Source organism: Canis lupus, chromosome 23 (genome assembly GCF_048164855.1).
Source record: "Canis lupus baileyi chromosome 23, mCanLup2.hap1, whole genome shotgun sequence".
Lineage (NCBI taxonomy): Eukaryota > Metazoa > Chordata > Mammalia > Carnivora > Canidae > Canis > Canis lupus.
In genome coordinates, this window is record NC_132860.1 from 23,397,928 (window position 1) to 23,412,110 (window position 14,183).

Consider the following 14,183-nt stretch of genomic DNA (forward strand, 5'->3'; position numbering starts at 1 on the left):
TTTGTGCAATTACTGTATAGCTTTATATTTCAGTTTTTGCTACAGACTTAGGAAATGTTTTGCTTTAGGAATAATGTATCCTTTGAATATTTTTAGTTTGGAGAAGAATTATAAAATAAAGGAAAAAAACCAGAAAGAAAATTATGGTGATCAGCTGAAAATCTACCAACAAATTTCCATTCTATTGGAATACTCTTCGCAAAGTAACTTTTTAAAAATAGAGTCTTAACTTCAAAGGGAAATCTTTCATGTGGTATTATAATGGCCTTACATGATATAGATTATTTTAATATTTTTACAATGATAATGACTATATTTTGTGAATATACAATTGAAATATTTTATATTAAAAATTAAGCAACAAAATAAAAAAGAAGTCAAAATACTATTCTGAAAAAAAAACATAATGGGTATTTTGCGAATCTTTATTTAAAGACTTTAAAAACCTTTTTTAAAATTTCAATGTCATCCTAACCTCTGAGAAAAGATTCTAAATTAGCCTTTGTCTTTTTTGAAGAATCTTTGTCCCAACTGTAGTATGCAAACTAGTCTGAAGCCCTCCCTTTGTGAAATGATTTAATGTATTCATCAAACAAAATCAAGGAAATTCCAACTTTAGTAATAAAAGTAACTAGGAGTAACTGGGAGGAAAAAATTCTATTTTTCTTTTTTTTTTTTTTTTTTTTTTTTTTTGGTGAATTACTTCTCTTCTGGGCAACCCGGGTGGCTCAGCGGTTTAGTGCTGCCTTCGGCCTAGGGTATGATCCTGGGGTCTCGGTATCGAGACCACACACTGCCTGTGTCTCTTCATCTGTGTGTGTGTGTGTGTGTGTGTGTGTGTGTGTGTGTGTCTCATGGGAAATAAATAAAATCTTTAAAAAAATTACTTCTCTTCTTAAGTTTTTGTTCTCAGAGCCTATAGGGGCAAAGAGAATCTTTATACCTTGTTTTTTTTTTTAATTTTATTTATTCATAGAGACAGAGAGAGAGAAGCAGAGACACGGGCAGAGGGAGAAGCAGGCTCCACACAGAGAGCCCAACGTGGGACTCGACCCAGGGTCTCCAAGATCATGCCCCAGGCTGCAGGTGGCGCTAAACCGCTGCCTCACTGGGGCTGCCCCGGCAAGGGAATCTTAAGCAGGCTCCACTCCCGTTGTGAGCCTTATGCAGGGCTCAGTCTCACAACCCAGAGATTATGATCTGAGCTGAAATTAAGAGTCAGAAGCCTAAAAGACTGAGCCACCCAGGCACCCCTACCTACTTCTGAAGTTAATTCAAATTCAGGATTAGCCATCAGTATGCTTTAATTTTCATGGGAACTACTAACAAATATTAGAAATATAGTTATTAAGTAAAGAGTAATGTGGAATAATAAAAATAATAAATATAGAAAAGAAAATTTAACTGACAACTTAAAATATAAAATCAAAATGGCAAAAGCAAATCAAGCATCTAAACAATTACTTTCAATGTCAAAGACTATAATTATAAATAAGATTTAATATATACTGTACAAAAGTAGTAAAAAGATCATGCAGAGATGTTGAAGTATATGAAGGGGGAAACCTAATACTATATAAACTTTTTAAGGATAGTAATATATTATTTTTCAGATCATAATTAGCACTTAACTCAGTACAGATATTCATTGGTATCTGTTCAAATTTATCCAAAATTATTTTGGAAGTGTGAGTTCTAAGGTGTTTCTTTGGTCACAAATGTTAAATAGGTCCCATACGTGGGACTTGCCATTTAAAAAATTTCACTTTTAATGTTTCATAGTATATCTTTGTTTATTATGTATGACCATGCTTAAAATGATGTGCTCTTTTTAATTTTATGTATTTAAAATGTACAGCTTGGTGATTTGATGTACATGTATATTGTGAAATAATTGCTACAAGCAAGCTAATTAGCATTTCCATCACTTCACATATTTACCTTTCTTTTGTATGTGGTGAGAATACTTAGGATCTATCCTTTCAGCAGATCTCAAGAGTACAGTACAGTATTGTTATCCATAGCCATCGTGCTATATAGTAGATCTCACAATGTATTCATTTTGCATAACTGAAATTTTTTACCCCTTGACCAACATCTCTCCATTTTCCTTTTCCCTCGGCCCCTGGTAACTACCATTCTCTACTTTCATTTTATTTAACTTTATTGAGGAGTAATTGGCAAATATAATTGTATATATTTAAAGTGTTAACATGATTTGGTACATGTATACATTATGCAATGTTTAACAAGATGAAGATAACTAACACATCCAACACCTCACATAATTAATGTGTGTATATGTAGTGATCTTGAGTAGATCTTAAGATCTACTCTCAGTAAGTTTCAAGCCTATAATGCCATATTATTAACTATATTATTAAACATATTATTAACTATAGTCACCATGCTGTACATTAGATCCTCAGAACTTATTCTTCTTAGCTGAAACTTTGTACAATTTGACCTACTGCACCTGATTTTCCCTTCCCCTCTGCTTCTGGAAGCCACCATTGTATTTTCTATTTCTATTAAGTCAGCTTTTTTTTTTTTTTTTAGATTCCATACATGAATCTAAAAGTATTCATTGTTCTGGAACCTGCCATTTTGTTCTCATGAATAGTATCCTTGATACTCAGCATAAGTGGATATCCTTATTTTCAGTGCAAATTAGTAAAAATGTTACTATTTTAACATTCCTGTGCTACATAGGAGTTTATAATTCTTATTCACATCAATATTTTAGAAGAGAAATGTAAGAACTTTTTTTATTTTATTTTATTTTTGTCAGAACTTTTTAAACTGCAGATTTCCGAAGTGAAGCATTATTTGTCTTACAGATGACATTCTCATTATTATTTGATACATCAATATATTATCAGTGAACATGTTTCAGTAATAACCTGATGAGCACACTTCACATTATTCCAGAATCACATAGTACAGTGTTTCACAGTTCTTATTTTTTTTAAGATTTTTAATTTAATTTTTTTTTTTTTTAATCGTGAGAGACACAGAGAGAGGCAAAGACATAGGCAGAGGGAGAAGCAGGCTTCCTGGGGGGAACCCTATGGGAGACATGACCTGGGCCAAAGACAGAAGCTCAACCACTGAACCACCCAGGCGTCCCTTCTAGGGTATTTTAAATGATTTATTCTTTCCTTTCATTCATTCAACCATTCAACAACATTTTAATATATCAATGGTACAAAATAAGATATAGTTTCCATTCTGTAAGTCCAGAGGGATCATTCATATCATCTTTATGAGATCAATGTCCCTAAGGTTATACAGATTATGACCTGCATGACTATATAATAAACACCTAGAGTAGCATCATAGTCATTTAATAGATATTTACTAATATGACAAATAAGAGAGTGGAAGAATACAAGATGCAATAGAAATGAAACGCTTAAACATAACTTTATTTTTAAAAAAATAAGTCTAGTGATACTCCTGGGGAACCTTAAAATGAGTAGGAAATGAGAAAGCATGGAGAGAGAGATGGAGAAAACTTTAGAGGCAGAAACAAAAACTTTGAAAGAGAATCTTAAAGGAAACATGAAAAATAAAGTCTAGTTTGGCTGAGACTCAAGGAAATTCAAAGGTGAGTTCTTTAGCACAAGATGATACCAAAAGGCTAACAGGGACCAAATTAGAAAGGCATTTGCTTTTGGCACTTTGCAAAGGCACTTTGGACATTGCATTTACTATTTTCTATAAGAGATAATATAGATCTTAATTCAGGCATACTTTATTTTCAAATCTTGGTGATATAGTAGTTAAGTGAATGAAACATGGAGCCAGAGATGTCTAGATTCAGATCCTGATGTTACTCTTTATTGACTATAAATTTTTACAGAAATTATTTAATGTCTCAGTCTCTCTGTTTCCTTATATGTTTAGTGATTATTTTCTGTTTCCAGAAGCTGTTTTGGAGATCAGTGGGAGAAGGAATTTTTATGCACAAAGTCTAGGTTCTAGAAAATGATGATCTCTCAGGGCATAAACATAATACTTTTCCTTAGTTCTGTGGTTTTATAATATTTTTCCTAATAAATTCTACAAATATATTCCATGTCAAAGCACTCAGCAGACCTTTGGGAAATAATAATGTTCTTTTTTATTATCCTAAGGGATAGTAAATAGTAATTGGTATACCTAAAAGTAATTTTGGTCTTGTAATTTGGGAAAAGGCCCTGTATCCCAGAGGACCACTGATTTCCCTGTAATCTACACCTTTAATCCAGTAGGATTTAGAGTTGGATGTAATTCCAGCTCATGTTCACTGAGCACACTTCTCTCCTAGAATCTACTCCCTATAGAAGCTGACTCTTTGGATGACTCTCAGCTTTCAATTTGAATGAGCCAAAGATAGAGATACAGGGCAGAGAAAGAGAGGAGAGGGCTACATTCAAACATCTGCATTTATAGAATTATGAAATCCTTGAAAAGGTAATGTTTACCTCTTTAATACACTTAGTAAAATTAAGAATAAGGTTATTTAAGTTAAGAATAAAGAATAAAATAAGAATCATAGACATGTGATATACTTAGAAGGAGGAATGGACTTTTTTTCCTCCATAGATGATATAAATACAGTTACTATTCATTAGCTCTAAAGTATAGGGAGCATAAGATCATAGATATTCCAAATTAAAATTAAAATAGCATTAAAACCTGATTGAACAGGACCAGGCTTTGAGGTCAGAGACAGTTGTGAGCAAAGAACAGCCAGTGTCCACTCACTCAACATTAGACATTGATCAGTCATGGCAACTCTTGTGGGAGGAAAAATATTTTGGGGTAAGGTTAAAACAGTCTGTTTATTGAAGTGATCAACTGGGCAAAAACAAGCCATAACTAACTTTTCTCTATATATCCTTTATTTTCGAAACACTACAGACCTTTACATCCTCTTAGTCACATTAACTACTGTAATATTTGGTGTACTTAATCCTCACACTAGTTAATCTGCACAGATAAGAGAGAGCACAAAGTATAGAAAGACTTCCACAGTAAAACTTTGTGGGACATAAAATTTTCTCCTAGTGGATTTTTTTACAAGAAGAGAGCTGACATTTCTGTGTACTTAGATTTTGATTTCTAGCCTAATAATTCTCAGAAAAAAATGCAGGGTGTGTTTTAGTAGGTATAATAGCATTTTGTTTGTGCTTTAAAATATAAGTTTATTTAAATATATCCATGCATATTTGAAAGCACTTATTTGAGCATTAATGTGGTAAGCTTGAAGGAATCTTTATGTTGTATTCAAAAAATTAAAGAGTCCTGTGTATCTGCATCTCTGGCTATAGTATACCATAACTTATGACAACACAAGAGAAAACTTAGATGTACAAGACACTGCTTGTTCACCTGTTTAGGCATATGTGAGTACAGATATCTAGGTCTTCTCTCAATGAATTTTTAGTTGAAAAAGTGTTAGGGTCCAGTAGAGAATGTGCCTAGCTTTATATATTTCTTGGGAAGTGGAAATGTAAGTAATCAAGATCTTCAAGCCCTCAGATGAAGCAGTAATTAAATTGAAGTCCACTTATCATTAGTTGCCCTATCTCTCTATACCTGGAGTCCTGTCTTACAATCATGGAAGTGCAAAGCAGTAAAAAGATCTACCAAAGAGCAAGGATATTTCTCTTGTCCTAACTCTGATATCTAGGTATTTTGTGGAAATCTCAATAAATGTCTCATTATTGGACTTTACTTACATCAAAATTATACTTCAGTTGTTTCTATGTAGATGTATGTATGTAGATAAATGCTTAATAATAATAAAAGAAATGCACTATAATGATTATTTTAAAGTGTTATCTGTAATAATACAATACAGATTATCAAGTTTAAATGAAGGGGCTAATTTTTTAGTCACTTGTTTAAAATCATCTTGAGAAATTTGAGTTAAAATCATGAAAAATATTAGTAGGTTATAGTTGATGACTTTAACATCTGTGACAAGAAATATTGAGTGTAATATTGTGAAAATAGTGTGAACTTGTCACTCATGCTGAGTTGTGTCAAAATTCTGGTGTCTTGGCACTCCTTCCGTTATGCCATTGCACTGTTAACACTCTGGGCTTCTATTTCCTAATTAGTAAAATGGGCAAAACAGTATTTAGTTTGCATTGCCCTCCCAACAAAAATAAACATTTATAAGGATTCCAAGATAATGCCTTTTTCTTGTTAGGATCAACAAAGTATTACATTTCTTCCATACTTCACATTAAAAAATGATACAAACTGAAATCACACTAATAGTGTATAAATCAAAAGAGATACCAAGTGCATGGATCTCTGTAATGACTGGTATGTTCAAATACAAATGATAAAAGTTCAGAATAGGATACAATGCATACAGAACAGAGAACCTACAGGAGGCATGAGTGTTAAACCCCAGACTTCTTGAAAACTATGCAGAAGACAAGTGAGTCTGTAACGCTCCAGTGGGAAGGCAGCTTCTATGACAGGACTAGAAAAACATGGAATTGACTGCCTGATAAATGAGTAACTATACTTGAGAAAAACTCAGACATCAGCTAGAAAAATATATTTCAGGATCACGTTAAGAAGGAAGTTGGCATAGATGAATTCTAAGATCTGTTTTCCCTATAATACCTGACATTGCTAATCTGGCCCTATGAGTGAGTCAGATGGGAAATTCAGGTGATATTGAATTTTCTTGCACAGAGATGTTTCAAAGTTGGGTTTTCGATGTTTTCTTTGGAACAAATTTGTGGAATTCATGACTTGTTTGAAAATAAGTGCTTTGTGTTGGGTTGCATAGCTTTGCCCAGTGTCACTAAGCTTTTTTTTTTTTTTTTTTTTTCCTCTAAATTACAACCTTGGTGTTTTCTAATGTGATGTTTTGGGGTTTTCTAGATTTGCTTTTCATTTGTTGCCAGATTTGGTTGTGATGAACTTGCCAGAAAACTTTTGCCCTAAAAAGGAGGATTACTTCCATAAAAGACAGAGAGCAATAGCACAATGGGACTAGCCAATAAATCTCAAACATCTCCAGACACCTTCTTGCTGATGGGCATCCCAGGACTAGAGCACCTGCATGTATGGATTGGGATCCCCTTCTGCTCCATGTACGTGGTGGCTGTGGTGGGGAATGTGACCATCCTGGCTGTGGTGAGGGCAGAGCGAAGTCTCCATGAGCCTATGTTCTTCTTTCTCTGCATGCTCTCCATCACCGACCTGGTCCTCTCCACATCCACGCTGCCCCGCATGCTCTGTCTCTTCTGGCTTGGAGCCCATGACATTGCCTTCGATGCCTGCCTGGCTCAAATGTTCTTCATTCATAGCTTTACTGCGATGGAATCGGGCTTTTTCCTAGCCATGGCCTTTGACCGTTATGTGGCCATTTGTCATCCACTGCGCCATACCACGATTCTCACCCATGCTCGCATTGCCAAAATGGGAGCTTCTGTGGTACTCCGGGGAGTGGCCTTCTTTTCCCCACATCCCATCCTGCTCAAACAGCTGCCCTACTGCAGAACACGAATCATTGCCCACACCTACTGTGAGTTCATGGCTGTGGTGAAGCTGGCGTGTGTGGACACAGGAGCTACCAAACGTTACAGCCTCAGTGTGGCCTCTGTCATTGGTTCCTGTGATGGCTTTTTCATCGCTGTCTCTTATGTCCTAATCCTCCGTGCAGTCTTTCGCCTTCCATCACGGGAAGCAAGTTTTAAAGCTCTAGGCACCTGTGGCTCCCATGTCTGTGTCATCCTTGTTTTCTACTCTACAGCTGTCTTTACCTTCCTCACTCACCGCTTTGGCCACAATGTGGCTCCCCAAATTCATATCTTTATTGCCAATATGTACCTCCTGGTACCACCTTTCCTTAATCCCATTGTTTATGGTATTAGGACCAAAAAAATTCGAGACCATGTCCTTAGTTCTCTAAAGGTAAAAGTCACTTGATTATCCTGAAATTGTTTGCAAAGATGATATCTATCATAATAGGAAGTATGGAAATAATTGATTCCATTTTTGTAACTGACATGAAAATCATCCCTCCCTCTGATATCAGATATTTTGGTGGGGAAGAGTGACCACATATAATAGAAATTCCCTAACTGTAATGAAACTAGAGGGCATGAGATATTTTGTGCACACCTGGATTGAAGGGAACTTACTCAAACCTTGCTGATTGGAAAAAGATTCCATTCTGCTTCTTTTTTTTTTTCCATTTTTTTTCCATTATCCTTCTTGCTGCTACTGATCTTCTGTGTTGTAACTGAGGCTAGCAGTTTCTTTTCACATAGGGAGTGATTAAAAACATGAAGAAACCCATGGAACCTCAGAAAATTCCATATGAAGTATCTGCAATTGAAAAATTAATGATCATGGGCAGCCCCAGTGGAGCAGCAGTTTAGCGCCGCCTGCAGCCTGGGGTGTGATCCTGGAGACCTAGAATCGAGTCCCATGTCCGGCTCCCTGCACGGAGCCTGCTTCTCCCTCTGCCTGTGTCTCTGCCTCTCTCTCTCTCTCTCTCTCTCTCTGAATAAATAAATAAATAAATCTTAAAAAAAAGAAAAATTAATGATCACTGTCAATATTCTACAGAAGAGGCAATATAACAGGGCTGGTGTCCTTTTAATACAACAAATAATTGTGTTTTATTCACAAGAATGGACACATAGGACAAGTTGTCAAACAGAAATGTGGAAAAGTTCAATATTGCAATAATCAAGACCACAGAAGTTTAAACATTGTATCGCTCATGGAATATTGTGTCTCCACAAAGAATGACTTGTCCATGCTATTTTGTTACCTGGACTAACACTAATTATCTTTAAAAATATTCTCTTTACCTTCATCACAGAGTGTCCTGAAAATAGAAACAACATTATGCTTGATGCTACATACTTGGGAATTTGCCCAGAGTTTAGGAACAAGCCCACTGAGCTAGACTCAGCTATGCTGGTTTTCAGATATTATGTCCTTGCTAAAGAACGGAATCTATTATTAAAATAACTCAATTTCCACAATAGCCAAACTGTGGAAGGAGCCTCGGTGTCCATCCAAAGATGAATGGATAAAGAAGATGCGGTTTATGTTATACAATGGAATATTACTCAGCCATTAGAAACGACAAATACCCACCATTTGCTTCAACGTGGATGGAACTGGAGGGTATTATGCTGAGGGAAATAAGTCAATCAGAGAAGGACAAACATTATATGGTCTCATTCATTTGGGGAATATAAATAATAGTGAAAAGGAATAAAGGGAAAAGGAGAAAAAATGAGTGGGAAATATCAAGGAGGGAGACAGAACATGAGAGACTCCTAACTCTGGGAAATGAACAAGTGGTGGTAGAAAGGGAGGTAGGCGGGGGGGGGGGGGTGACTGGGTGACGGGCACTGAGGGGGGCACTTGACGGGATGAGCACTGGGTGTTATGCTATATGTTGGCAAATTGAACTCCAATTAAAAAAAGTAAAAAAAAAAAAAAAAGTAAAATAAAATAAAATAATAAAATAAAATAAAATAAAAACTCAATTTAATAAAAATGATTATGCTACTAGTGATAATTAAAAATAAAATTATTAAAAATGATATAAGTATTTTATTGGAAAAAATATGAGTATTTTCTCTTTAAAAATATGACTCTTTCCTTCACTTCTTTGCTTATACAAAATGGAAATTACTCCGGAGTCAATAAATAATATCCTGAATTTCATTGAATTGATGTTCTCTTTTTGTGATTTGTTACTTGTAAAGTATTATTTGTGTCTTCTTTCTTTTCTCTGTAATTTCCTTCTATTTAGTATAAGAGATTCTTAGAGGTAAATATTGGGGCTGCTTCTCCCCATTCCTCTTCCTTAGACTCTACTAAAACATGATTGTTCAAGGTTTTATCATTTCCCAGTTGGGCTATTTCAACAGTTGCCACTGACATTTTCAAGGCATTAGCTTTTAATTACTATGCCCAACACATCCTTCACATTGAGATCATAGTTATCCTCCTAAAAGTTAAAAAACAAACAGAATTGATATGTCAGACCCATGGAAGCACCAGGATAGCAAAGCAAAGCTTAATGAAATTCTTTCTGCTATTTCTCATTCTTATATATCCCTTGAACTCATTGCCAGTTCATGAAGACTCCCACCTTCATTGAAATAATAGATCTTTGGGGTGCTTGAATGGCTCAGTTGATTAAGCATCCAGCTCTTGATTTTGGTTCAGGTCATGGTCTCGGGGGCTCTGCATTCAGCAGGGAGTCTGCTTCTCTCTCTCTCTCTCTCTCTCTCTCTGCCCACTCCTCCAAAAAATAAATAAATAAATAAATCTTAAAAAAAAAAAAACAGAAAACTCTCAAATAATAGGTCTCTCCATATCTTTATGTTTTGCTCAAAATGTTTCTCTCTGACTCATCCTCTTTTTTACCTGGGAAGAGTTTAATTATCCTTCAAGATATAGGTCTTTTTTAAACTCCCCTACTTTATCAGAAAGATTAAGTTTCTTTTCTTTTATTTTGCTTAAAATTTTATTTATGTATTTGACAGAGAGAGACAGAGAACACAAGCAGGGGCAGCAATAGGTAGAGGGAGAGGAAGAAGCAGGCTACCTGATGATCAGGGATCCTGATGCAGGGCTAGATCCCAGGACCCTGGGGAATCTTGATCCCAAACTCCTGGGATTAAGACCTGAGCTGAAGGCAGATGCTTAACCCATTGATCCACCCAGAAACCCCAGAAAGATTAAGTTTTTTCCCTCAGGGCAAACTAACTAAAAATTCTCCCTACCTTTATTGTAGAAAATGTCATGATACATTTTAGTTAAATTCTTAATATGCCTTTTGCCAAGTAAACTCAGTATGGTTTGAAGTTAAGTGCACTGGCTCTAGAAGCAGAGTGTCTGAGTTCATTATTCATCTCTTCCACTTTCTGCTTTTGTGTGCTCAAGCAAGTTGCTGAAACTTTCCGGGCCTTGTTGTCAAAAATCAATAAAATAAGGATCATATGATTTCCTGCCTCAGAGAGCTTAAAGGATTAAATAAATGAAAACATATAAGACACTTACAATAGTGCCACACACACACACACACATATAAGACACTTATAATAGCATTTATTAGTTAACACATGGATTATCATAACAATTTTGTGTATTTATTATAAGTCAGACTTTGTAAGACATAGGTATACATTTGCATATATATGTGCATAATGCATAGCTCTATATATACACATGCAAATAAAATTTTATAATTATCACCATAATCACTGGATTGTTGGTCTTGATCTAACATGTAAGTAATTTAGATTCAGAGAGATTAAATAATATGCTCAATGTCATATATTGACTAAGTGGTAATATCTGGATTTAAATAAAAATAAAAATAATTAATCCCATGTTTAAGTCCCCATTTACTTTTATTATTTATGTTTTAATTTAATTTATTTTTTTAAAGATTTGCTTATTTTAGAGTGGGGGAAGTAGCAGAGGGAGAGAGGAGAATCTTTAAGCAGACTGTTCTCCATCACATGACCCATGCGATCGTGACCTGAGCAAAAACCAAAAGCTGATGCTCAGCCCACTGAGCCACCCAGGTGCTCCTTTTATTTTATTTTAAATTCTAGTATAGTTAATATGCAGAGTTATCTCAGTTTCAGGTGTACAATATAGTAATTAAACACTTCCATACATCACCCAGTGCTTAATTCTGAAGAATTAAGAAGGGTGGGCAAAACAAAGTCCACGTCTCAGGGACTTTACATTCTGGTGGAGGTGAAATAATCAAGTGATGCCCAAATGCATAATTACACTGGCTATTATGTGCTGTCAAGTGGAAACAAAGATGTCTAGTCTAGGGCAATCAAGGAAAGCTTCCCTAAAAATGACATTTACTTGAGTCCCAGAAGGCACATAAGCAGCTGAGAAAAGAGACAGAGGTCATGAAATGGGACTGGTGATGTTACAGGGAGAGAGAACAGGATGCGTGAACATGTGTGGATCTTAAGGTAGGAAAACTGGACCAGAATCCATTTTGTGGCTGGAGGACAGAGAAGGAGGTGAAAAGTGGGTGCCTCAGACTGGGACAGTAGCACGCAAAAGTGCATAGGCCATTTTTTGGGTTCTCAATTTTATCCTAAAAATAAGAGGGAGACTGTGAATGTTTTATGCACAGGAGTGACATACTAGGTTTGTGTTTTTAAAAAGATCATTGTGGAGTGCCTGGGTGGCCCAGTCAGTAAAGTAGCTGCCTTCCACTTATGATCCCAGGGTCCTGGGATCCAACTGCATAGGGCTTACTGATGAGCAAGGAGTCTACTTTGCCCTCTCCCACCCCTTACCCCCCACCCCCACTCACACATGCACTGCCTGAGCTCTCTCGTTCTCTCTCTCAAATAAATAAAATCTTTTTTTAAGTGAAAAGATCATTATGGCTGCAGTGAAGAAAATGGGATGAGACAAGAATGGAATGAATAAATGAATGCAGAAGACCTTTTAGGATGTTATAAAAGTTACCTAGAACAATATGATAACAATCTGATCCAAGTTGGTAGAAATCACAAGAGAATTAAATTGATTTGAGTACCCTGAATATACTTTAGGCTGGGGGAACATGGCTTACTGAAGACTTAGATAAGCTCATTGGAGTATGACCATTGCTTCCCCTTGCAGTGTTATTATCGGCCTAAAGTCTAGAGTGGATGCTTGATGAAGACCTGTGTAGGGGCAGGGTGTAGGGGCAGAGATACACATTTATTCATATAAAAATATTTGAAGACCTACAACTTACCAGGCACTGGGGAAATAATAGTGAACAAACAAGCAAGGGCCAGTCACTATCATTAGAATGTTCACATTTGACCACTGGCAAAATAGCCTGCAGTTCAGATCCCCTTTTACCATTTACTTTCAAATTGAGCTTGTCACTCCCACCAACAGTTTTCTGAAACTCAGTCTCTCCTAAACCTAATATTTTACAATATTTTCTTTCTAGAATTCCTCTCTTGTTCCTACTTTTATCTCACCTCTTGATGTTTCTTTTTATATATCTTACCTACCATACTATGGTCTTAATTTAATCAATTAAGATTTTTCATACTTTTTTGAAGTATAATTAATGTTCAGTGTTAATTGGTTTCAGGTGTACAATATGATGATTCTTTACATTTTTCAGTTCTCATCAAGATAAGTATGGTCTTAATTTCCCTTTTTTTCATGCTTTTTATTTTTTTATTTATTTATTTTTTTTGGTTTTTGGTATATGTTTTATTATAGTTTGGTTTAATATATTAAGGCCAACATATTTAATCTCCCTTTTTGCCAGCTTCTTGTGGATTTTGATTATATCTAGGAAATCAAGATTCTTTTTTTTTAACATTTTACTTGTTTATTTGAGAGAGAGAGCAAGACGACAAGCAGAGGGAGTGGCAGATAGAGGAAGGGGAGAAGCAGGCTCCCCACTGAGCAGAGAGCCTGACATGGGGCTCCATGCCAAGACCCTGGAACCATGACTTGAGCCAAAGTCAGATGCTTAACTGAGCCACCCAGGCACCCCAGAAATCAAAATTCTTAATTTCAGCTTAAGTTTTGTACATGGAGTCTCCAAAAGTCACTGGAACTGAAAATGGTTTATACTATTGGTTCTTAACAAGGGAAATCAATTTTTATACAACTATAGCTGTAGCAGCTCTGCTACCTGTTACTCCAGGTGTTCTTTAATTTCCATCCTAAATGAGTCTCCAGTCCTTACTCTTTCTCACTAGGGCTCCTAAACCATACCAACACTTAGATCTATAGTGTTCCTTAATATCTGCTCTTATCCTCAGGTGGTATCATCAATGATTGTCTCTATGATTTGTTTCCCGAATATCCAGGCTAGTAAGTCACTTTGCCCAATGTAGAGGCCACTAGGGACCCAGAAAGATCAGAACAAACCAGCATAAATCTGCCTCCAACTTAGACAATCCATCTTATTCTGGTCGTCAACAGATCTTCCTCATACCTCAAGCAAATGGGTGCTCTGCTGGCCCCAGCCCTACTGTGACCAGATTCAAAAACCATATACAGGTAATACTCTAGGAAAAGGGAGAAATAGGAGAGAAAAAATCAGAAAATCCTGGGATGCACAGTCATGTAAGGAAAAAGAGATTTTCTTTTTTTTTTTTTTTTTTTTTGAGATTTTCAAATCTTTTTAA

At 35.9% G+C, this 14,183-nt stretch overlaps 1 protein-coding gene across 1 annotated transcript; it reads left to right on the forward strand.

Annotated features, from left to right (window-relative positions):
* The first annotated feature begins 7,002 nt into the window (after positions 1–7,002).
* Positions 7,003–7,947, forward strand: LOC140615519 (olfactory receptor 52D1-like). Its single transcript, XM_072795382.1, has one exon. The coding sequence runs from the start codon at positions 7,003–7,005 to the stop codon at positions 7,945–7,947; it is 945 nt and encodes a 314-aa protein (XP_072651483.1).
* Positions 7,948–14,183: the final 6,236 nt, after the last annotated feature.